The 22,716-nt window shown below is 38.6% G+C and overlaps 1 protein-coding gene and 1 pseudogene across 1 annotated transcript; one reads left to right on the forward strand and one right to left on the reverse strand.

The window, feature by feature from the left end:
- Positions 1 to 391: 391 nt before the first annotated feature.
- On the forward strand, positions 392 to 12,384 carry LOC149289312 (aminoacyl tRNA synthase complex-interacting multifunctional protein 1-like). Its single transcript, XM_089490797.1, has 6 exons — positions 392 to 500; positions 1,265 to 1,378; positions 1,471 to 1,656; positions 5,470 to 5,672; positions 10,446 to 10,614; positions 12,218 to 12,384. Exons 1-6 carry the CDS (start codon positions 392 to 394, stop codon positions 12,382 to 12,384), a joined length of 948 nt encoding a protein of 315 aa, XP_089346923.1.
- A 1,367-nt stretch (positions 12,385 to 13,751) lies between these two features.
- Positions 13,752 to 19,458, reverse strand: LOC149289313 (GTPase IMAP family member GIMD1 pseudogene; annotated as a pseudogene).
- Between the last annotated feature and the right edge of the window lie 3,258 nt (positions 19,459 to 22,716).

Here is a 22,716-nt window from a genome sequence, read left to right on the forward strand (position 1 = left end):
GTTTGTCAGTATATGTTATATACAAACAGAAAACCAATAGCCATTTTAAGGTAGCCCCCCTTAATTCATAATGCACCTTACGTATAGATATGCAACTCTGCCCCTATAAAACCCCTGATATGCTTCATGCCAACTAGATATGCCACTCTGACCCCTAGAAATGCCCACTTGCCCCCAGATATGCTTTATGCCCCTAGAAGTGCCACTCTGCCCCCCTGATATGCCACATTGCTTCCTAGAAGTGCCACCCTTCTTGAGTAGTGTTCCTGTAATGGTGGATTCTGCGTGGTAAGACAAGCCATTTGTATTGCTACATTTGTATTGTGTTCTTCTCTTGTGTTGACAAGTGAATATTGTTTTGTTTAGGTTTTTAGCCCGATCATTCACAAGGATGGCTAGCAACGGCACAGTACTGAACAGGTTGGAGCAGAGAGCTTCAGAGGCTGATCAAGTAATCGAATACCTCAAACAGCAAGTTGCACTCCTCAAGGAGAAAGCAAGTAAGAGCTATTAATTAAGGGTTGAGTAACAGTATGACCCTGCGTTGGGCCAGGAAAATAGAAATATAGTTAATGAAATGTTAATCACATATTTATGTTTTTAAAGTTTACTCTCCGCAGTATGTCGATTACTGTCCATGAAAATGACAGCACGAATCATGGTGCCTCTATGAGAGAGGCACACGCTGCTACTTGCTGGCTCCCCATGCAAAAGAAGCAATTCGGGATTGAACAATAGTGCTTTCCCTGGTCACGTGACCTTGCGATTAGCCAATCACAGCCATCATTGTGTTCACATGTGGCATGATGTGCCAATGACGGCTGATTACACGTTTTTATTTTTATGTAGTATGTTGAGTCCTAAAAAGAAAAGCCACAATTTTATGTAAAAGAACCCCAATAAATTTTAAAATTATAAAAAAGTGGGAATTTTATCTTTGTCTCTGAAGACAAAGATAACCTTGCTACTGTGCCTAAACTTCCTGGATACAATGGGGGATCATAGGCATCAATGTTGTTGTTGGTTTTTATGTGTGTCTTTATTTAAAAACTTTATTTTTATTATTACTTTTTTTTATATAGCACCGTCATATTCCGTAGTGCAGTACAATGGGTAAACAGGACATAACAAGTAGTATATAACAAGGAGGGCCCTGCTCAAATGAGTTTACAATCTGTTATCCTTATCAAGAAAAATAAGATGTTATTATAGGACACCAATTATTTTCCTGTAAAACCATTTAATTCTTGTTTTCATGTTTCAGTTTTGCAGGCATCTCTACGAGAGGAGAAAAAGCTTCGTGTAGAAAATGCCAAGCTGAAGAAGGAGGTTGAGTCTCTAAAAGAGCAACTTGTAAAAGAAGAGATAAAAAATGGAGGTAACTTAACATACACACATTAGAGGTCCTGACCTCTTCAAAATGTATCAAGGTGTTGCAAGAAAAGCTTTCTTCCTTGTGTATTTATTCAGTGAAACAAGTTGGGATCCCAGAAAGTGTGTCTGCTCAATCCAGTTGTGCGTCCTCTGAGCCAGCAACCGTGAAACCTTCCTCGCCAGCCCCTGTGAAACCGTCCCCGCCAGCCCAGGGATCTTCTTCGCCAGCGCCAAAAGCTGGAGGAGAAGAGAAAAAGAAGAAGGAAAAGCCTGAAAAGAAAGGTAATATGATGAAGAAACGCACTGTGTACTGTCCTGTGTGGACTCAACAAAATTAATTCAAATATACTTTTTAACCGCTGCAGCACATTGCCAGCTCCGCAGACCAGTTTCCGTGCCATGCACTCCCATTGACTTCATTAGGAACACTACAGTAGTCTTGTTATACCCACCTGTTTGGCTCAACACATCTGCAAGCCAACGAGATACGGGGCAGAGAATTTGAACAAATGCATAGAGGGGATTTTGGTGAATCTCTCTACGCTTTTGCAAGGGGACAGAAATAAATAAATTGAAGGGGGCACTCCGCTATCATATGCATTAACATTTGTATGGTGGCTGGAGTGACCCTTTATGATCTAAAGTGCTCCAGGTTCCAAGCCAGATCGGTACCTGTATATCCACACTAGATGCTGATACAATTGAGTCCATAATGTACAACAAAGGTACACGAGAAAAAGCTATTTGTAGCATTGTCTGTGTGACTGTATAAAAGTTTGTAGAAGAAGATGTAGAAGTGTCTTGTCATAGCCCAATAAATATATCATTATAAACATTTACCATTCTCTCCACTGTATATTGTATTCCCATTTTGTCCGATCCCCCTGCTTGTAAGAGGCTTGGTGTGCCAACCTTTTCATTTTTCTCTTTTGGTTTGAACTAATTTTCCCATTTGTAAGAGTCAAGTTACTTTTACAATTACAGTACAGGGATTTTTTTGTTTCTGCCTGCTGTCATGCAATCAAGTCTGTAAATATACTGAGCAAATCAAGTCCGTGAAATTGGCAATCTGATAAATCCAAAGCAAAACTTGTTAAAGGGAGATTTTGATTAATGACGGTTTCCCTTTTTTTTAGTATCTGGAGAGTGATCTGATTCAGGAATATGCTTCCAGAGGAAGTATTGATTTTCACATGTAAGATAAAGTTTGGCAGGGTACCTTGAGGGCACAGCGCTTATGTAATCCTAATTCAGAGCAGCTACAAAACACAGTTTAAATATAATTAGAGAATACAGTTTTCCCATATGCAAAGAAATGAACATCTTTCTTCGCTTTGAAAACAACTCAGAATTTGAGCAGAAAAGAATTGTGCGTTTGGCCAAACACGTCACCTGCATGGAAAATACCTGGGGGGGAAGTGTATGTGGGATTCTGCACAATACTTTTCCAAAGGAGACAACATAGAAATTTAAAGGGACCTCTCAACTCTAATTCATTGAGGTTTCCATTTAAGATGAGAACAGGCTATGTTTGTATCCAGGTTTAATAAATGCATTGGATTGTTTGTAGCGTTAACAGTGCCACTGAACTTTACAAAATATAGTAAGCATATTTCTAACATGCTTAATTTATTGAGAAAGTAACATATTCAGACCTCGCTTTTGTCTTTGCTACATTTTCTTTGGTTTGCTGGCCCTGTCTACTTGCACACCATGATCTGGCCACCAACGGTTGCATTGCTGCTCTTACAATGGGCAACACAATTTTAGGTACATCAATAAAGATTATCTAAAACTACCAGGCGACCCACTATACCAGATCAAGGTGTAAGCAAGCATTTCGTTCAGCAGGGCCAACATTATTGTAAAGGTTTAACGATAGGACCTTTAGCCAGCCTTTCCTTCAGGGACATCATTTTTGTAGTCCACGCACCGGCTAGTTATCACTTTTTATACAGTCAAGGAAGGTGTGCATTTACATTTTTAGCAAACTTATTCACACTTGGAAGATCTGATTTCCCCCTGGCAAAGAAAACAAATCATCTGGAATACATATATCTTAATTAGGAAAGCTGCACTTATTGATGGTAATCCAATAAGCCAATTACACTGTTTATAAGACTTTTGGTTTTAATAGAAAGAAATGTGACATAATATCCAATACTGGATCCAGCAAGTGATTTCCAGTGGAGCTCTATGGTGTCCTCCTTTCTTAACATATTCATACCTGTTTTACCCCAATCAAAATGTTTGTAGACTGTTGTACTTGTATACCAATGTTTTATATGGGTATAACTACACTTATCCAGCCTCTTCTTTGTTATAATGGAACCGGTAAAGCGCTACATATATCTGTTTGCTTAATAAAAATATACTTTCTTATTTGAGACATAAAAATATTCGGAAAAAAAATGTTTGAGCTAAAAAAACAAACCTCACATTTGTTCCCCAATGAGAGAAATGCAATTCTTTCCTTTCTGTTGTGCAAAATTAGAACAAGAAATATGGGAAAAATAATACCCCAAACTATTTATCACTATCCATTATGCTAACAAAATTGCTGAAAAGTATAATAATTTTTTTCCATTTAAATCTGTACAGACACGTGAGTGAGGTCTTGGTTGGCCCCCAAAAACGTTTGGGATTCCCAACGGCAAGTGATATAAGTAATGATATAAAACCTTTATTTTCATATAGAACTTGAGAATTTTGAAGGATACTGCGAATGCCAGAAGCACATTCAAGATATTAACGTTGATGCAATTGCGCTGATGTCCACGGGCATAGTTTTACTTGATTTAAATTGCATTTACACCACATTAAGATATGAACAGACTGATTGCAATATGCATTCTTACTCAAGTGCATTAAAATTGAAATTACAGAGTCAAGTGTCACTCCCCAGAACTATATGATATTTCGCCTTCGTTCTGCTCTCCATATGTCTAAAATTGTTTGTGACACAGGTCTGTGCTTGTTAGCTGATTGGTACCGGTAGTGTTTCAGAAGAACCAGAGACCCCACAGCTAACGGTTTGTGATAGCTCACGCGGCAGCGCATGTATTGAATTACCTCTCGACCTATGACACAGTACATAAACAGTTTTCCTTTGGCTTGCGCCCATTAGAAACATTGCTAGAATCTCCAGCTTTTGGTTTTCCAGGTAGTGTTGTTTAAAGCTATGTGCTGATTCTTCTGGGACAACTTATGTTTCCATTAAAATTAATGAGGAGTTGAAACCTATATGCCTGGTAGCCCCGATGCCCAAGTTCTACTCAAGAGAACTTGGATAAACCACTTTTTGAATGAAAGAGAGCATTGGAGTTTCTTCAGGTTTGTTGGTCATATTTCTTGTAAGAAGATACCGTTACATTACTGAAAAGGGGTAAACGTATTCCTGACCTGGCAACGCAGGCACAACCTTGAATATGTACAATGGCCTGCATGGTTCACCGAGTCCGTTAGCACTGATTGGCGTTTTTTTAAGACTTGAACCATTAAGCAAATTACATTTTGAGGTCTCTCAACTGGCGTGTTTTTTTGTTTTCTTTGAGGCTCGCAGATTTTTTTTTTGTTTCCCAGATATAAAAAGCAGGGCACTTATTGTTAGTGGTAAAGGCGTTTAAAATTAGAACGGTAGGTGGAACAGTGCCTTTAATATTACATCAAAATTCATTAGCCATGCCATTCCTTCTACAATTGAATGCCCTAACTGCTTCCACAAATTATTATTTAATAATGTCAACAGATGTCTTACTCATAGGGAATTCTTAATCATCCTTTGGCACAAGAGCAGATGCTGATAGGCTGTTGCCATAGAACAAATAGTTTTTGGTTTGTTTTTATGTAATTAAAACCTTAGAGGGAAAAAAGCAGAAAATCAATCTAGCTCCGAAAGAGGAATATATCCTGCCTTATTATGGAAATGCCTGCTTTCTCATGTTCTGTGTTTGCTGTACGTACAAGGTTTCCATTATATCAAAAATAGAAAATATCTTTCTCTGGTAGCGGTACATCTGCGTGTATGTGGCTTGTCTTCCATTGATTTCAGCATGGCATGTTGGTTGAATACATGTGTTTGTCCTGAATACGCAGGTGAAAAGAAAGAAAAGAAAACGGTTGCAGCTGATGAAGAGAAACCAGTGGACGTCTCCCGTCTTGACCTACGAGTTGGCTGCATCATCTCTGCCAAAAAGCACCCTGATGCCGATTCCCTGTATGTTGAAGAGGTGGATGTAGGAGAAGCCGCACCAAGAACTGTTGTCAGTGGGCTTGTGAAACATATTCCTCTTGAACAGGTAGGAGTTGCTTGCATGGAGACATATTTTCAATGTAAACCAACATGTTTGTGTTATTCTTTCTTGCCTACTAAGGCTGATGCTGGAAACCGTGATCACGACTCTACAGTGTTGTCACTGTAAGCAGAAAACCAAATATTAATATTATTTATCTTTTATTAAGCACCATAAAAGTGGCTGTACAATCTAAATGGGACACATGCATTATTACATACAGATACATCAGGGGTTTAGAACCTTGCCGGTAAGCTTGCCATCTAGCCCTGGATGTTCATCTTTATGGCTCTATCTATCTAGCAGTGCTTTTAATTGTACAGGAGATTGTAATAAAATACTTTTAATAAAGGCTTCATATTTAAATTAACATTTTTGATATTTTTTTTTTCAGAAAAAGTAGTATAGGCAAATCGGTTCCACACTCAGTGTTTTCCTTGTCCAAATAATACTAATGTTCTGTTACCGTTCACATCAGAAACACCATTTTTTTTTCCCCCTATGTTGTTTTTGTACTTCTATATTCTGCTTCTATGTTTATTTCTCTTTACAGACCATTAAATAAGAGGAAAATAGGATCTAATTTATAGACATTTTTTTTTCTCATTCATTTTCTATTGGGAGTAGCCTTTTATGACTAAGTCCTTGGTGCCAAGACTAATGCTAACATTGGGAATGCTTACAAGTGCTGATCAATATCCCACCGGGTATGGCAGGGAAGATCTGTGCACTGCCAAGTAATTCAAGTAATTAGATAATTGTCTGTGATGCTTGCATGAACTTTAAAATAAATAGGACATAAATAACCAGATGCACCTGGGAAATAAAAATTGGGCTTGATATGAATCATGTTAATTTAAGTAAGATGTAAAACAATAATAGAAAAATAAAACATCTGGTCAATTACATTTTATAGTCGTACATCTTCATCATTGTTTAAGAATAAGTTGGGTAAGTAAGGTCTCCATCAAGGAAAATGCATTTCCACTTAGTATGGAAGATGTTTTTATTTTTTTTTGTACAGGATATGCTGTCCAAATGTTTAACAGAAGGGGGAGGACTTAAAAAATATGTACACACCCATCTGTGTATTTCTTTTTTTCTGGTCAATGGTCTCTGAAATTATCCTGTAGAAGAAAGTTGTTGAATTTCCAGGTCCCAGCCATGTTGGCCCAAGGATATTCTATGCTGGTTCCCAGTTTAAATACAAAAAATGGGTCTCATAGACTTGTGGATTCGTACAAATTATAGTTTTAACAAAACTTGCCAATTTTGTTAATTCGTGCAAATGTCTGCAAAAGCAGAGAGCTCCTGCTTCTTGTTCTTCTGTCTTCTTTCTTGGTCCGTTTTTTCTTGCTATTCGATCTGTTAACCTGGCCTCCCTGAGTGCTTCTGCAAAAGGATGGAGCTACTGCTCCCTTGTGGAGTGCGCCATGGCTGAAGTGCTTTTTGCTGAAATACTCAACGAGGGCCCATCTCAGATCTGTCTGCATTAGTCGGGCTTTAAACTACCTGTTGCTGAAGTACTACACCAGACCAGAATAATGCAGACAAATCCGCAGAGAAAGAGTAGTCTACATTATTGTGGCCTCTTGGAGTACTTCCATAAACGGGCAGAGCCACGGCGTGCTTCACGTGGACAGACTCTCCCCCATTCTTCCAATAGAGTGAAAAGGTGTGTGCAGAGGCTCCACCCTTTGGCAGAAGCGCTCCAGGAGCCATGGATAACACTGCAGATAGCGGGGAGAAGTAGACCAAAAAAAAAAGAATACAAAAGACGTGAAGAGCGGGAAACAAAGTTGGCTGTCCGAAATGGAACAAAAAGGAAACAAATAATTTATCTGAATCGTTTTTAGTCGTTCTGCACAACTCTAGTGTCTAATTCAAGGAGAAGGAACCTACAGTACCATCAAATGACCCACGCTGACACAGATATACATTTGTTCCCAAAGTTATGTCTTTAAATCATATTTACTAAGCAGTTATATTCTACCAGTGCATGGTTTTTCTTTATAAGGGAAATCCGTCATTTACTTGAAATGAATGTGAATTAAAGACATGAGCTTTTAACTCCACAAATTCAGTGTGGTGTCGCATTTTACGAGGGGGGCGTTATTTTTGCATTATTGGCAAAAACAGCACCATTTCATTGCTTTTCTCCTCTGAACTACTGCTCCAGAATGCTTTTGCATTTTTTAGCCACTGCAAGTTTGAGTCATCCGGAAAAAATAAGTACTTTGAATTACTTGTTCCTTCTGAAAATAACTTAAAAGGAAATATCCCTGCTGTGACCCATCGTAAATTGTGGATTAAATTTCATGTAAAGGAAGAGTTGTCTTTAATTCAGATGTTTTGGAAGTTTTGTTCATACAATAAAACATCGACATATCTTATTCCTGGCAGAAAGGCCTTGCATATTCTGCGAACGGCTGGATCAAAATGAACCAAACTTTCTTTGTGTGTATTTTGGCTTTTTGTTTCTTTCTTTTTCCTTGAGCATGTGCTGAAAATTTTCGATTTGCTTGTGTGATTGGATTTGGTCACCCACTAGGTCTTGTGTTTTCGGCTTGTTGATACTTGCTGTATATATGTCAGATGGATTATGTGTTTGATCCTTGGTAGAGGATGCTAGGATACAAGCCCACAGACTAAACTGTAGGAAATTGCTTATACGGGCCATGGTGCATTTACGTTTTTGACAAATTGAGTTTAAAAAAAAAAAAAAAGTGTTGGGATTTCTCTTTTATTAAAAAAAATACACTTCATATTTCAATGCATGTAACGGTTTATTCTCCCAGGTTTTATTTTGGTACCCTGCCTGGTTTTACTTTAATAATGTTTCAAGGGCAAACTGGCTTACCATCTTCATTATAAATGCACAGTTGTGGGCTGCATTAGTTTCACTGCTGACTAAGTTGAAGCCAAAGAGGTTAACCGGAGGTATGTCTGTTACCATGTCATCTAGTGACAGACCTCTTAATACATTAAATATGCTGCAGACATTTAAAACACAGTTGGAGCAAAAAAGCCACAAAGGGAGTGGGGTTGGGGGCACTGCTGTGGGTCAGGCCTAGGATAGTGCCAAAGGTAAAGTGTTTATAAGGGCCATAACAATGGCTGAAATGAAAATAATGCTTAGATCTTATAAATAATGCTTAGCAAATTACTGATTTGTGCAGCTCTGAGAATTATAAAACTTTAAAAAGTTTATGCTTGAAGCTTCACTACCATTTCAGCTCTCAAGATGCAGTTCCAAGTGGCCAGGCGACCTGGCACCTGGGTTCTATGTTCTGTGTTTTCATATGGTGTCGCTTGATAGTACAGAATGAACAGGTTGGCCGAAGAACATCTTTTAATAACATCAAAACAGTTTGTTGGCTCGTAGAAGACAATTTTTTGAGTTCTTATTAACTTTAAATAGTAAATTCTGTCCTGACACAGGTTGCTTTAACCCCTTCAATCCCCTATAGACGTACCGGGACGTCCAAAAAACGCCCACAAAGAAACCCCTATGGACGTCCCGGTACGTCCAGCCCTTCGTGCAGCGTCAGGGACACATCCCTGCCGCTGCACGCGAGACCAGGCTGTCGTTTGACAGCCTGGACTCCCCACTGACAGCAGAAGCCGGCTTTGCCGGCTTTCTGCCGTCCGATCGCCTGTAACAGCTTCCGGCATAAAAGCCGGTAAGCTGTTACCGGTAAACTGCCCGATCGCGCAGTTGCATACGCGCGATCGGGCATTCCCTTCCGGGTTACGTCACTGCTGACGTAACCCGGAAGGTCATCGGAGCCCTCCGATGAGGCACAGAGACGCTGCGATCTCTATGCAGGTCTGTGAGGACCTGCATAGAGATCACAGTGTGATCGGTGCAGGGGGATCGCGGAGAGGGGAGTGAGAAACCATCTCTCTCACTCCCCCTCCCGTCCTGAAAGAGAAAAGCAGGAAAAAAAAACGGTTAGTCATTTAAAAATATTAAATAAATCATTAAAATAATAATATAAATAATACTAAAAAAAATTATAATATGAGCTGTGATGTCACTGTGACATCACTGGTATGTTCAGGAGGTCCCTAGGAGGACCTCTAACCATTACTGTGTAAAAAAAAAAAAATGTAAAAAATAAAAAAAAATGTAAAAAAAATTAAAATACATTTTTTTTTAAAAAAGATAATAAAAAAAATTCTTAAAAAAACCTTACATCCCATTGCCCTAGCATAACATCTAGCCAGTATAACCCTCCTGCCCCCGTTCTCAACCCCCAAACCCGTTAAGCCATAGGCATAAAAATTATACAAAATTGTACACCTAATAGTATGCTCCCTGGTGCTGGGAAAGTCTGGAAAATCTATATAAATTAGGTATTTCTGAAATCAGGACACCTGAATTAATAAACTTGGAGGGGATTTTCCATCACTTTACCTAATTTTGTGAGGATTCAGAGGGAAAATGTAAAAAAAATTAGTTTATTTTTCTAATCTTCGCTAGTTTTTACTAAATTTCTCATTCTAAATTTTCAGCTAATCATCCAACTATGGTATCAAACGAAAGCTCTATCTCTCCTTGAAAAAACAATATATAGTTTACATGGGTACACTATTCACAGGAACAGAGAATAATCGCTAAACCGACATACCCCAAAAATGGCAAAATTGCTCTGGGCTTTGAGGTACCAAAAACCCCTGGGATTGAAGGGGTTAATGTCCATAATCAAACCTGTATCTGTAGATTAATTTTCAGTGACGTATCTAATGTTTTGATATGCTTTTGTCTTTCAATAGATGCAGAATCGTATGGCAGTGCTCCTCTGTAACTTGAAACCTGCTAAGATGAGGGGCATCCTTTCCCAAGCCATGGTCATGTGTGCCAGCTCTCCAGATAAAGTGGAAATCCTAGATCCTCCCAGTGGAGCAGTTCCTGGAGATAGAATCACCTTCCAGGGTTTCCCAGGTAAATCTTTTGCTTTTCTCGACTAGCTACGGCTAGTTCACTAGCCAGAGAGTATTGCAGGTTGGAACATAGCTGGCTAAAATTCCTCCTCTCCTTAATCTACGATTCCACGGATGCATGCATAAAGTTCATGAGGACCTGGGATTTGGTGGGTGAGCTCATCTTAGATTGGTCAAAGGTTCTGTGAGCCAGATCTAGGAAGGAGTGAACCCTAGCTAAACTCAGTCACCTCATTCATCTCTAACGGGTAAAGTTAAATTGAATTAAATGGCAATTATGTTTGTACTCTAGTCTGTTTTAAATGAATTCTACACATTACTACCAAGATTGATATCGAGTCTATGAGCATAGTCTACAGACTGCCACTTCCCATGTTTTTATAGCTGACCATATGGGTCTTGCAGGTGTTGTTTTATTGGCTTGTCTACTTCCCTACAAAGTAAAACATTTTGAATGTTCTATAAGCAAGGCACAGGAAGCTTATCTTTTTGGTCAAATGGTTTATTGCATCTGGTGTCTCTGTAGCTGTTTGATAAAAGACACAGACCTCCAGATTAGGCCATACTTCTCTGCAGTTTGTTCAGTGCCATATGTTGGGATCTCAACAGCTTACTGGTTTCCAGTGCAAATTACAGGTTTCTTGGAAATATGTTTTGCAATTTATATTGTTTATGCAAAAATAAACAGAAATTGTTGACCAAGCTATGAATGAAATACAGTTTGGCCGCACTTCGCTGTTTCAGCCTGCTGGTTTCCAGCAGGATTTGGTACAATTCGATAGGAAGCCTGCTAAACTATTTCTGGCAAACACCATAAAAATGCCTTCCCATATGTTCCCAGCAGCTGCATTTTCTTTATTTCATTCGTCTGTAAAATAATTGGCGCAGAACTCGTGTTTCCAGGATACATCCCTGTCACTTGAACAAATTACAAAGACAGACTGCGTTCAATCCCGATGTACCTTCCAAATTAAACTTATTTATTGCTGCTCATAAAAACACTTGCAACTTGTCTTTTGATTCAGGTAACTGAATAGCATGGTTTCACTAGGTGTAGATCATGGCCTTACAAACTGATAATCTATTCTTGAATGATTCCTAAACCATGATGAACAATGTAGTAAGCCTAGCAATAGGAAGGGCAGGATACAAGTGTTTATCATGTTTTAGAACTTTGCTAAAAGTACTTTTTTTTTTTATTTCAATAGCAGAAATTCTAGATTCTGTTAGATTGTGTAGTAGATTTAGAAAGCAGCAGTAGAGTAAATCACTACTGTGCATCAACCTACCAGAATGAACGTTAATATGAGAAGTGCAGACAAGTTTAACATAGGGGGAAATATCTTTTATACCAAAAAGAGTATAATTTATACTTGTGCTTTAAAAACAATTTTGTTGAACAAAAAATGTTCTGGATGAAATGTGTCAAAAACTCTTGCAACTGAAGGAAGTTAATACTTTTGGGTTAAATAAACCTATACTTATTATTTTTCATATTTGTAGCTAATGCTTCTTTGTGGCAGGATTGTTTGTTATTGCTAATTTGCTGCCGATAAAAGCTTTTCTGTAAAGCAAGATGTGACTCTTAATTTATCTTTTTGAAGGAGAACCAGATAAGGAGTTAAATCCCAAGAAGAAGACATGGGAGCAGATACAGCCCGATCTCCTCACCAGTGAGCAGTGTGTGGCAACATACAAAGGAGTACCATTTGAAGTGAATGGAAAAGGTGTATGCAAAGCCCAGACCATGGCCAAAAGCAGTATTAAATAAACAATGACTAACAAGATGACAGCATTCAGATATTGTCCTGTTGAGCTGTCAAGTACAATAAAGACAATTAACTAGTTCACTACAGCCTTACCCATTTCTGTGTTATATGCTCGTCTTAACATGTAGTTCTATATCTAGTTAAATGCAGTTTCTGTAGGAAAAAGTTGGTAAGTGGTTTTATAACCACAGTAACCAATAGAAAACACTCTATAGGTTAGTATGAGACCACTTTTCCAACCAGAATTCCGATTTATTTACAAGCCCTAATATATTTCCATGTAAAGGGATTAATTCAAACCAAAGGCCTCACTCTCTGTGCTAGGCAGTAGTAAATGTAACTATTATTTATTCGTTTTGCTACTGGTCAAACAAATTTACCCCCGGTTGTTAAGAACAAAGTCACTTAATACACTTCAAATGAACAGAACGAAAAAGAAAAAAAAATTCAAGTAACCGTTTTCTATTGGAATAGAAGGGACACTGTTATAGTGCAATATGTAAAACAAGCCATGAATACAAACTCTTCTGCGTTATGACTAGCATCATGCAAAGTCCCTTTTATTTTGGACTTATATCTGCTCATGTCTTAAAATAATGAGCCCAACCATAAGATCCGTTCATTACTGTTGAAGTTTGGTTCAGGAATATGGTTGACTCGGTCAGGAATATTTATAAGCATCAGCCATTTCTAGCGGTATCAACAGTTATGTCACATAATACATATTTGAAGTGAAGATTAAGAATGTTTCTAATCTACTTCAGTTTTTATTTATCATTTTATAAAAAATCACAAGACTATTTCTTTTATAATATTTAAGACTATATTTGCTTTTTAAGTTACACTTTTGAAAGAAAACATCACTCCTACAATGTAAACCGGCTATGATAACATAGAAAGCTTCCTACATGGTTTTCACAGCGCAAGGACCCCGGTCATTACCAGTGTCACTGATGGAGTGCTTTAAATGTCGGCGAAACACCATGGAAACATATGCCCCATCGTCACATGGTGTTATTGTCTATCTTTCTGGCCAGAGGTCATTAAGAACAAAAAATTAAGAAAACCCTGTAACACTGAGTTGTCTGTTTGCTAAATAATCCTAGTGCTATTAATGTAACACTTAAAACACACCCCTATCTCTCTTTTTTTTAACTTTTTTACCACTATATCTGAATTTTTGACAAAGTATCAACAAGTGTTGTAATTGTGTTTTACATAAATTTTTCATATATTAGCATATGGAACTTTAAAGGGCCCTCTAGATCCTCATACCACTAATGCTGTTAAATATATTAGTATCTGCAGGATTATCCATAATCCCATGAACCACCAATTATTGCTTAACAAAGGATTATCAGACGATATACTATTGAACCTGTAAACTCTGGTAGCTATTTTGCCGTATAAAATCCATGATGCGAGCTACTAAGATTGCCCTTTCCTCGCGTAAGGTTCTATCTGTGGGATCTTTAAAAATGTATCGACCGTGTACATTTTCCAAAAGACTCGAAAGCATTTTTGGAGCGGATTTAAGGTATTCCTCTTCTTTAATCTGTGACTCTTGTAATTTGTCTCCATGGGTAAGTACAACAGTGGTAAAGTTCTTCCAATTAGGTCCCAGTAGATCCTGTGGAAAAGAAAAAAAAAATTTTTTTTTTGAGGTACTTGATGATATTAGGTTTTATATTTGCTCTCTTATAGTCAGGTTTTGTTTAACCAATTTCGTAATAGGTAATTGTTTTAGGCCTCCTTGGGCAAAGTGATTTTAAGCTTTAAGACTGGAGCTTCTTTAACTACCTTCTAGAAATGTGAGGGGCGACAGTAAGTGCCAGCAAACTAGAGTCCTGGTTGCCATATATAAAAACTACAACATATCTGTTTATTTGGCAAATGAAGCAAATTAATGGATACATACAACAAGCTTGCGAGCAGGGCCCCCTTTACCTAATGTATCGGTTTGTCTCAATCTATCATTTCTATTTTTTTTTCACCCTTTGAATATATGTATTGTAAGAAACACTGCAGAGATTTGGTGCTATAGAAATATGAAGATGGTAAAGAGGGGACAAGCAGTACAGAAGCTGCTCGAAGAATCTTTGTGCAATTGTAAGAAGCCAAATGGCCAATGAAAACTTTAAACCCAGAAAAAATTGATAAACTGATCAAAGTGACAAAGCTTTAAAAAGCCCTAGTATCACTGATTCACGGTTTCACCATCTCTGCATTCTCAGATATCATGAGCAAGCAGTAAAGGTCAGCGTTTTGTTGGGCCCTCCATACAAAGTTACTTCAGATAAAATATCTGAAGGGTCATCACAATAACCATGTCGTAATCACCTTGGACCGTATACGTGTCAAAAGACTTAAAAATAAGCAATTTAATAATTTACTTTAGTGTTTTACATAGCAGGCATTTGGCAGATGTAGCAAGTTTTTCCTCAAAATACTGCATTAACCTACGTAAAAATCATACTTTATTTGAGGGAACTGAATCTGATCCTTTCCAGTGCTCCTATGATACACTGGATAAAAGTTGACAAAGCAGGAAACGATCCTGAGCGTTTAAATACTTTTCAGTGCCGTTTTTACAAAAAGCAAATGACTGTGTCCAGAAAATCAAAGACTGTCTCACATTTCATGGTTTCTAGAATGTTTTCCCTTTTTAAGTAAATTGTTGAAATTATGAAACCTTATATGTTTCAACTCAAGCAATTTTGAAGAACACTTGAATATTACAGCAAAAAAAGAGATCTAACACAAGATTTTTTTTGTCATACAAATGTTATAGGTATAGGTTTATTTTCTATGACCTTGAAAATACTTGTTAACGATTATTTCACAACTGTTTGTGGGTCTTTTGTGGATTGACTGACATAACTCTCCGTCAAGGATTGAATAAGGTATGACTTATTACACCGGGAAAAAAAAAGCAGACTAGATGGGCTGAATTGATTCTTATCTGAATTCAAATTATTTGTATGTTAACCTTTTGGCCAGTCATGGCAGTCTTTATGAAAGTTCCGGCCGTATGCTGTTTATGATGCTATAATAACAGTTGATAAGGTCAGCTTCTTACTGCCTGATGTGAAATCAGCAATTACGTTAACCATGTCACCAACAATGCAGTTTTTACAAATAATCTATTCTTCACTACATAATCCAGTTTCACTCAAGAATGTTTAAAGCATTGCTTTGTTAGTAAGTCCAATGGAAAAACATACTCCTTGAGCATGAAATACAATTCTGTATGCAGTACTTTAGGTTAGCATGGACAAAAAAACACTTTTTTGGGGGCCAACAATCTTCCTTTATCTGCAGACCTGGAAGCTGCCATCCATGCTCAAACATCACAATGAGCTGATTCTCTATGGCAATGCTCATGTCTGTTTCACATTATTTACCACAAGGCAGTCAATAAGGAGTAAGGGTAATTGCCTAGTAGACTGCGCTAAGATAACAGAAATAGAACACATATAATGGCTCATATGCAGTTTTCTGAAAACACTATTCTTGTTGGACATTATATTTCAAAACCATGGACATTAATATAGAGTTGCTTGTGGCTATAACAGCCTCCAATGTTCTGGGAAGGCTTTCCGCAAGATTTTGGAGTGTTTCCATTAGACTTGTGCATTCGTCTTCGGGCGAACATGAAAACGAACACGAAGAGTGCGTTTTCATGTTCGTTCCGAAGACACGCCGAAGAGAAGACAGCGGCGGTAAAACATAGGCGAAGATGAAGACACACACCACGAAGATCTTCGTGATCGTCTTCGTCTACCATTCTCCCACCCCCCCCCCCCCCTTCTAACTTACCTTGTCTTCGCGGCAGTTCCCGGAAGTGGAAATCCGCAAGTTCGCCGTCACGGGTTATAGGGCAGTGCGAATGAGCCTATTGGTCGCCTACAGGGACCTCCTCTGGCATCAACCAATTGGTTGATGCTATTGGTCACCTGCAAAGACTCTGCAGGTGACCAATAGGCTCATCCCACTGGTCTCCCTCCCTGTTCAATTAGTTAAATGTCCGTACGAGCGACTTTATTGGTCGCTCGTACGGACATTTAACTAATTAAACGGAGGGAGACCAGTGGGATGTGCCGGGTAAGTTGCAGCATTGGGGTTTTAAAACCCCAATGCTACAACTTACCCTGCAGATGCCACTGGTCTTTAACTAATTGAACAGGGAGGGAGACCAGTGGCATCTGCAGGGTAAGTTGCAGCATTGGAATTATATTTCTAAGGCTGGATTTAGTTATAAAAGTGTTACGTCCACCTAAATAGGCAGGATGGCTGTTTTTATATTAATGTACAGCATATTGATCTCTATATATTGTTGAGGTTAACGGTTTCTTTTATAATAACCTGCTGACACTCTGGTTTGACCCTGCCGCAATAGACCATAGAAGTCAGAAAGGAAATAGCATCACACATTACACTTACAAGTCAAGATTCAATCTGTTCTGTGTCCTCAATTTTAATATCTCATCACTTTGTTTTAGATTATTTGCAGCCAATGACCTCGTAGCATCTGGGATCATAGGGAAAAAAATGTAATTTACAAGCCAACTATTACATCATGTACTGAGTATAATTATCATGTAAAAGAAAGGAAATTCCAGATTGCAGATTACTGCAGTACTTTGATGATGTCCTTTCCTGTTCTGCTAACCATATCTTTACATTGTAAATACAGCCATCAAAGCATGCCTTTTCCAATTACACAATGTCGTGAAAATTAGGTATACGACCATCAAGGCAGACCTGGGAAAGCAACCTTACTAGCGTCTACATCCTCTAAACGTATCGGCAGTGCTCTGATCACATTGGTATTTTCTTTCAGGACACATATAGTTTTTAGAAGTTGCTGACCAGTACAGATAAAGTGCTGCCCCCTGCAGTTTGCAAGATGTATAATCTTACAGAAAAGTTATACATCCCACATAATATAGGGCATCACCTTACATGCACTAGTGGTCATTTTTTGCAAAAAATGGCCAATGTGATCACTCTACAGGAAATAATGGAGAATGCCAACGCTGGACATCCAAGAATACATACTAGAACAGTTATTCTTGATGTAGAGAATCAGACAGCCTTTCCCATTCATGTTTATATTCTCTGTACCGGCATACCTACAAGGGCAACCCTTTGTTCCTGCCTCTCTCTGTACTGCTTCAAAATTTTTTAGAATGGGCCCTTCCGACCTGGACCGCACCAGTCCAGGTCAGAAGGGCCCTTTGTAAACTATTTTGAACCGGCACGGTGAGACAGGAGCGTGTCTGGGTTGCGTGACCTTGCAGTGAAACTGAGGATAGCAAGCTGCAGGAGCTGTGAGAGGTAAGCGGGGGCATGGGGATGTTTGTATGTATGTATGAATTAATTAATATGAGCATAGCTGTTTAATTGTGTGTGTGTGAACATGCATGTGTAATTGTGTTTGTATGTGTGAGCATGCATGCGTAATTGTGAGCATGCATGCATAGCTGTGTGTATGTGAGCATGGATGTGTAATTATGTGTGAGTGAGCAGGCATGTGTTGATTTTTGTGTGTGAGCATGTATGTTTAAGTGGGGTGAGATGGAGTGTGTGTTAGAATGAACGTGTGTTTTACACATGTGTGCCAGACTGTATGTTGGAAGGGGAGCAAGGGGCAAAGAAGGCACAAACAAGTTTTTTGGGGGTAATGATGGTGCAGACCAGCTGTTGGGGGGCCCGGGCAATTTTCGCACCAGGGCCAAATATTTTCTAGTTACGGCCCTGCCTCTCTGTATTAGCCTCTTTTTACTACATAGAATGAGATCTGCACCAAATCTAACATCGCTATTAGCGTCCTGTTCTGAAATTGCTTTCTATCTTATGCAATGATTAAGATGGAGCCAATCGGATTTCACCAAAGAGGGTGAAAATCTTAACAATAGCGGATGAATAAATTGTTGGGGAGGAATTACCTTGGTAATCCTGGAAACAGATCTTAAAAACACCATTCCACATGCTTATTTAGTGCAGTGAAATTCTATGATTTCAGACAGTGACGAACCCACTTTAATGAGTCCTGTTTATTTAACATGTCAAGTGCCACGTGTATGGGGTGCCCCTTGCCAAACATGTATCCCAAATGATGTTGATTACATCACTCATGTTAGTGAAGCAGCCCCAAAAACCATGTGCTGTGGCCCTGGAAAAGAGGACTGCAAATGATGTGCGTGTTCCATTTTAAAGTAATGTTTCCTGGATGTGTGCAAGTTATGTTAAGAACACCCCATCACAAATGGTCGCACAATTTGTCTAAGGCTATTCCAACACATTTTCCTTCTTTAGCCCTAATATCCTAATATGACTTGACAGGATGTGTGTGAATAGCCTAACCTAGCTTGCCCTTGTTGGAAGTAAGGAACACCAGGATGATATTAGCCTTTTCATCTGGCAGCAATTTACAGTTTTTGTACATTTTCTTGAAGTTTATGGAAGGCAGATATCTTGATTTAATTTCAGATTAGAAATTAAACTCTTTAGGGCTAGAGGACCATGTAATGAATTGGAAAGCATTAACTTGTTTTATTTCAATGAGTCCTAATTTATCTGGATCCTTCAGTCCCTGAAAAGAGAAATTGATAAACATGTACAAAAAAATAACCCACGAGAGAAAATAACGAAAATCAAATTACTCATCTTATTACATGAATTACCTCCGCTAATTTGACAGTGTGCTGGTTATCTTCTTCACAGAGTGGAATGTCAGCCCTGAGGACGAGTAAGGCCATATGTAAGCCTTCTGCAAATTGTTGGGAGAGAGCTCTCTTCACCCGGCCTTTTACCTCTTCGTGGTTCAAGCTGCTGTGAGGTAAACCTGGAGTGTCCAGCACCTGTAGTCGCAGACTTAACTCCTTTCTCATCCGCCGCGCAAACTCGGGTATGCGCATTTTGCAGAGCCGACATTCTTTGGTCAGAGAGTGAGGGGAAAATTGGCTTTCAAATTCATAACTTCCTATAAGACTGTTTCCAAGTGAACTCTTACCACTTTTGGTCTTACCCAGGAGAAGAAGGTTAACAGTGATTTCAAAGGTGTCATCCATTTTATGTATTCTGTAGGTAAAAAAAAAAAAAAAAAAGTGTGCTATTATATATATTTAAATCATTTTATCTGAATATTTTTAATGTGTTACAGGTTTCATAAAAAGGTTCTATTACTTTATGGGCCAGCCTTAAAACAATTCATATGCCATGAAAATATGCATTATTATATTAAGGACATCAAAAGCACCACAAATTAATACATAGCACCTGTCACAGATATATGTTACCCAGGATGACCAGGTTTTATGTAGAGAAAGAATCGATTCTATGCAATTATAAGTCTAGTGCCTAAATTATATTAAGGTATATTTTTTCTTTTAATAGATCTTGTAAAGAACATCAAGATTCTGAGGTTTCAACCCAATGAGGGAAAAGTCTTTGTGCAAAAGGACGTGTGACGTTAGAGCTGAGCGAGCCAGTTTAAACTCCTGCTCCCACATGGCATGTTGTAACTTTCCATGTTGCAGGAGAGTCAGGTTCAATTATGGCTTAACAAGCCAAGACCAGGGTCTTAATTAATCCCAACTCATGGTGCACCCATGGCTAGGTTGCTCAACTCTTCATGGTCTACATAAAGAATTTCAAGGCTTGCTTTTTAGACCTTACACAATTCAAACCTGCTGATTTAGCACAGCCCTTCAAAGTTGATAAGGGCCGGTTGGGGAGATCAGCCATCAGAGCAGGGGGTGCCCTGGCCAGAGTATATATTACTATCTGCTGGAGCACTAGATGATATACCGCTCCTCCAATCCCTGTGATCCCTAAAGCCTGCTAAAAGGTACTGGTAAAAAATGGAAAACTGTTATACTCCTAGCTATAATTTCCAACCCTAAAACAACAAAAGGGAAGCTATTGCCTAACAACGTTAGGTAAAGCTGGACAGCACACTACTTCAGCCCCAGTGGGACCTGGCCTAAATATCTGTATGAAAATGGAGACTCAGAGGCTAAGGATGCACAGTGGAGGAAATTAAAGGGAGGGGCTCAATATGAAACAAGGGAATATAGCTTCTAGGCAAACCCTCTCCCACGATTGGGACCTGCAGCTCTGCTTCTTCTCTTGCCTTTTCTTGTTTCTGTGGCTACTTTCTTGAGTCTTTTCGGTCCACAAAATAGCAGAGCTTCTGGGCACACCCTTGGAGTATCAGGGAAGAGGCTATACACTTGGCTATACCAGATTTGCAGACTAAGTCAAGTTTTTTTTGCACCTTTCTTTCTCTGAAAATCTGTTTGCATTATTCTGGTCCTAATCAGGGACCAAGAGGGTTTGCATAGAAGCTCCATCCTTTTGCAGAAGTGCTCCGGAAGGCCTGGCTCACACAAAAGCAGACAAAAAGAAGACAGAATAACAAAAACGGGCAAGAGAAGAAGCAGAGCTATTAGAAAGGACAGGGACACTGAAGTGGTCGGTGGAGAAGGTTGGGAGACATTGAGAGAGAGTGAGAGTGTGTGAGTAAGAGTAAGTTAGAGCGAAAAAGCAACAAAATGAAAATTATGATGGTGCTGACAAGCTGTTTTGGCACAAAAGATGTCACTGACAAGCTATTTGAATGCAAAGATGGCACTGCCAAGCTATTTTAAGGCAAATAGGGCATTGGCAAGCTGTTTGGAGGCAAAGATGGCACTAACAAGCTGTTTGGGCACAAATATGTCACAGACAAGCTGTTGGGGACATGGCACTGTTAAGTTGTGTGCGGGCAAAGATAACACTGGTTAATTGTTTGAGGGCAAAAATGGTACTGAGAAGCTGTTTGGGGGCAGAGCTGGCACTGTGGGTGACATGTTACCTGGTGTGGTCGGGGAGCCCAAAGAGGTGGAGGGGTTATCAAAGAAAATGTTTGTGGTTAGAAGTGTCATAATTGTTAAGGTTTGCTATATAGCCACCTGGAGGTGTCAAAAAATCCTTGCACCCTGGCATCAGTGTCCATAGGCTAGGCCCTGCCACATACTTCCATCATATGTATACATATACATAAATATATACACATATATATGTGCATCTAAACATCAAATCTGGTGTATTCTGCTTAAAGTTCAGGAATATTTTATTGGGTATTCGCCTTGTTTTTTCTCAGAATTCATACATTTAGCCTCTAATTAGGGGGACCACGATGCCCATGTTTTCCGCAATACATATATTTTCCATATTAGCTGACCAGCACAAGTAAAGCGCTGTCCCCTACAATGTTTGAAATGTGTAACTGAGTAACTTCACGGGTGTACACACCATTCGTACTGCAGGGCAACACTTTATCTATGCTGGTGAATATATAAACACTTCACACCTTACTTCTAATGCATCAAATTTCTCAAGTTACACTTAATTCTAAGATTCATCCTCAACTGGTTAGTGGTCCTTAGTTAATCATGCGTGTTGCTCATGATTTATAGCTATAGCTGAAAAACTAAAACACTGAACCCTGTATTCTTTAAACTTGGAAAATAATTTGCATTCTAAGCTCTATTTGGAAGCCTGTGTATTGGCATAATTATCGCTAATTGCTTAGTATCTTCACAGATCATTTCCTTTCAAATCTACGATCTTTCCAAAATCATTCAGTGTTACAATGTACATGACTGCAAAACTTCTGTCATCTTTTCTAAACTTATGGTTGATTATACCTTTGTGTAATTTGGTTATAAATCTTGCAACACTATAAAACATATTTTTGGTCATATATAAAATCTGCACACATTATACTTTCCCATGCTACTCTCTGATTGAAAAAAATACAGTACCGTCCCCCCTGTAATTTAGTATTATCTTAAACTTGTAATTATATATACAGTACAAATGCAGAATATTCTTATGCATATGTTTATAATAATTAAAAAAGTTTAATATGGTTAATAAAAATAGAAAACATTTTCATTTAAGAAAAAGATCATCACTTTTTATTACTAGCTCCTCCCATTTCCTGTCCAGTTCCACCTACTTCCTGTCTTTACACCGCTATTCACAGATTATACCCATCACCATGAATCATACCCTTCTGGGTCCTAGCTCCCTCTTCCTCAGGTGGTGGCCTGTGGGAGATTACCTGGTATAGCGATATATTTAAAATGCATTTCTTATTGAGCAAGATATATATATATTTTTTACCTTACACAGACAGACTAAATTTAAAAAATAACTATAGTTCACACCTGTGGAATGCTACATTTAGCCCCGAACATTACTCTATGTTATCATAATATATTTTAAATAATATATGTAACAACTCTAGATCGTAAGCTTGTGAGCAAGGCCCTGTTTAC

This window comes from Sceloporus occidentalis, unplaced genomic scaffold, assembly GCF_023333645.1.
Source record: "Sceloporus occidentalis isolate IW3139 unplaced genomic scaffold, rSceOcc1.0.p SCAF_46, whole genome shotgun sequence".
Classification (NCBI taxonomy): Eukaryota; Metazoa; Chordata; class Lepidosauria; order Squamata; family Phrynosomatidae; genus Sceloporus; species Sceloporus occidentalis.

Coding starts and splice junctions, on each gene's coding strand:
- LOC149289312 (XM_089490797.1), top strand. CDS start 392: ATGGCTAGCAACGGCACAGTACTGAACAGGTTGGAGCAGAGAGCTTCA. Junction 501..1,264: donor ACTCCTCAAGGAGAAAGCAA/GTAAGAGCTATT, acceptor TTCATGTTTCAG/TTTTGCAGGCATCTCTACGA. Junction 1,657..5,469: donor GGAAAAGCCTGAAAAGAAAG/GTAATATGATGA, acceptor CTGAATACGCAG/GTGAAAAGAAAGAAAAGAAA.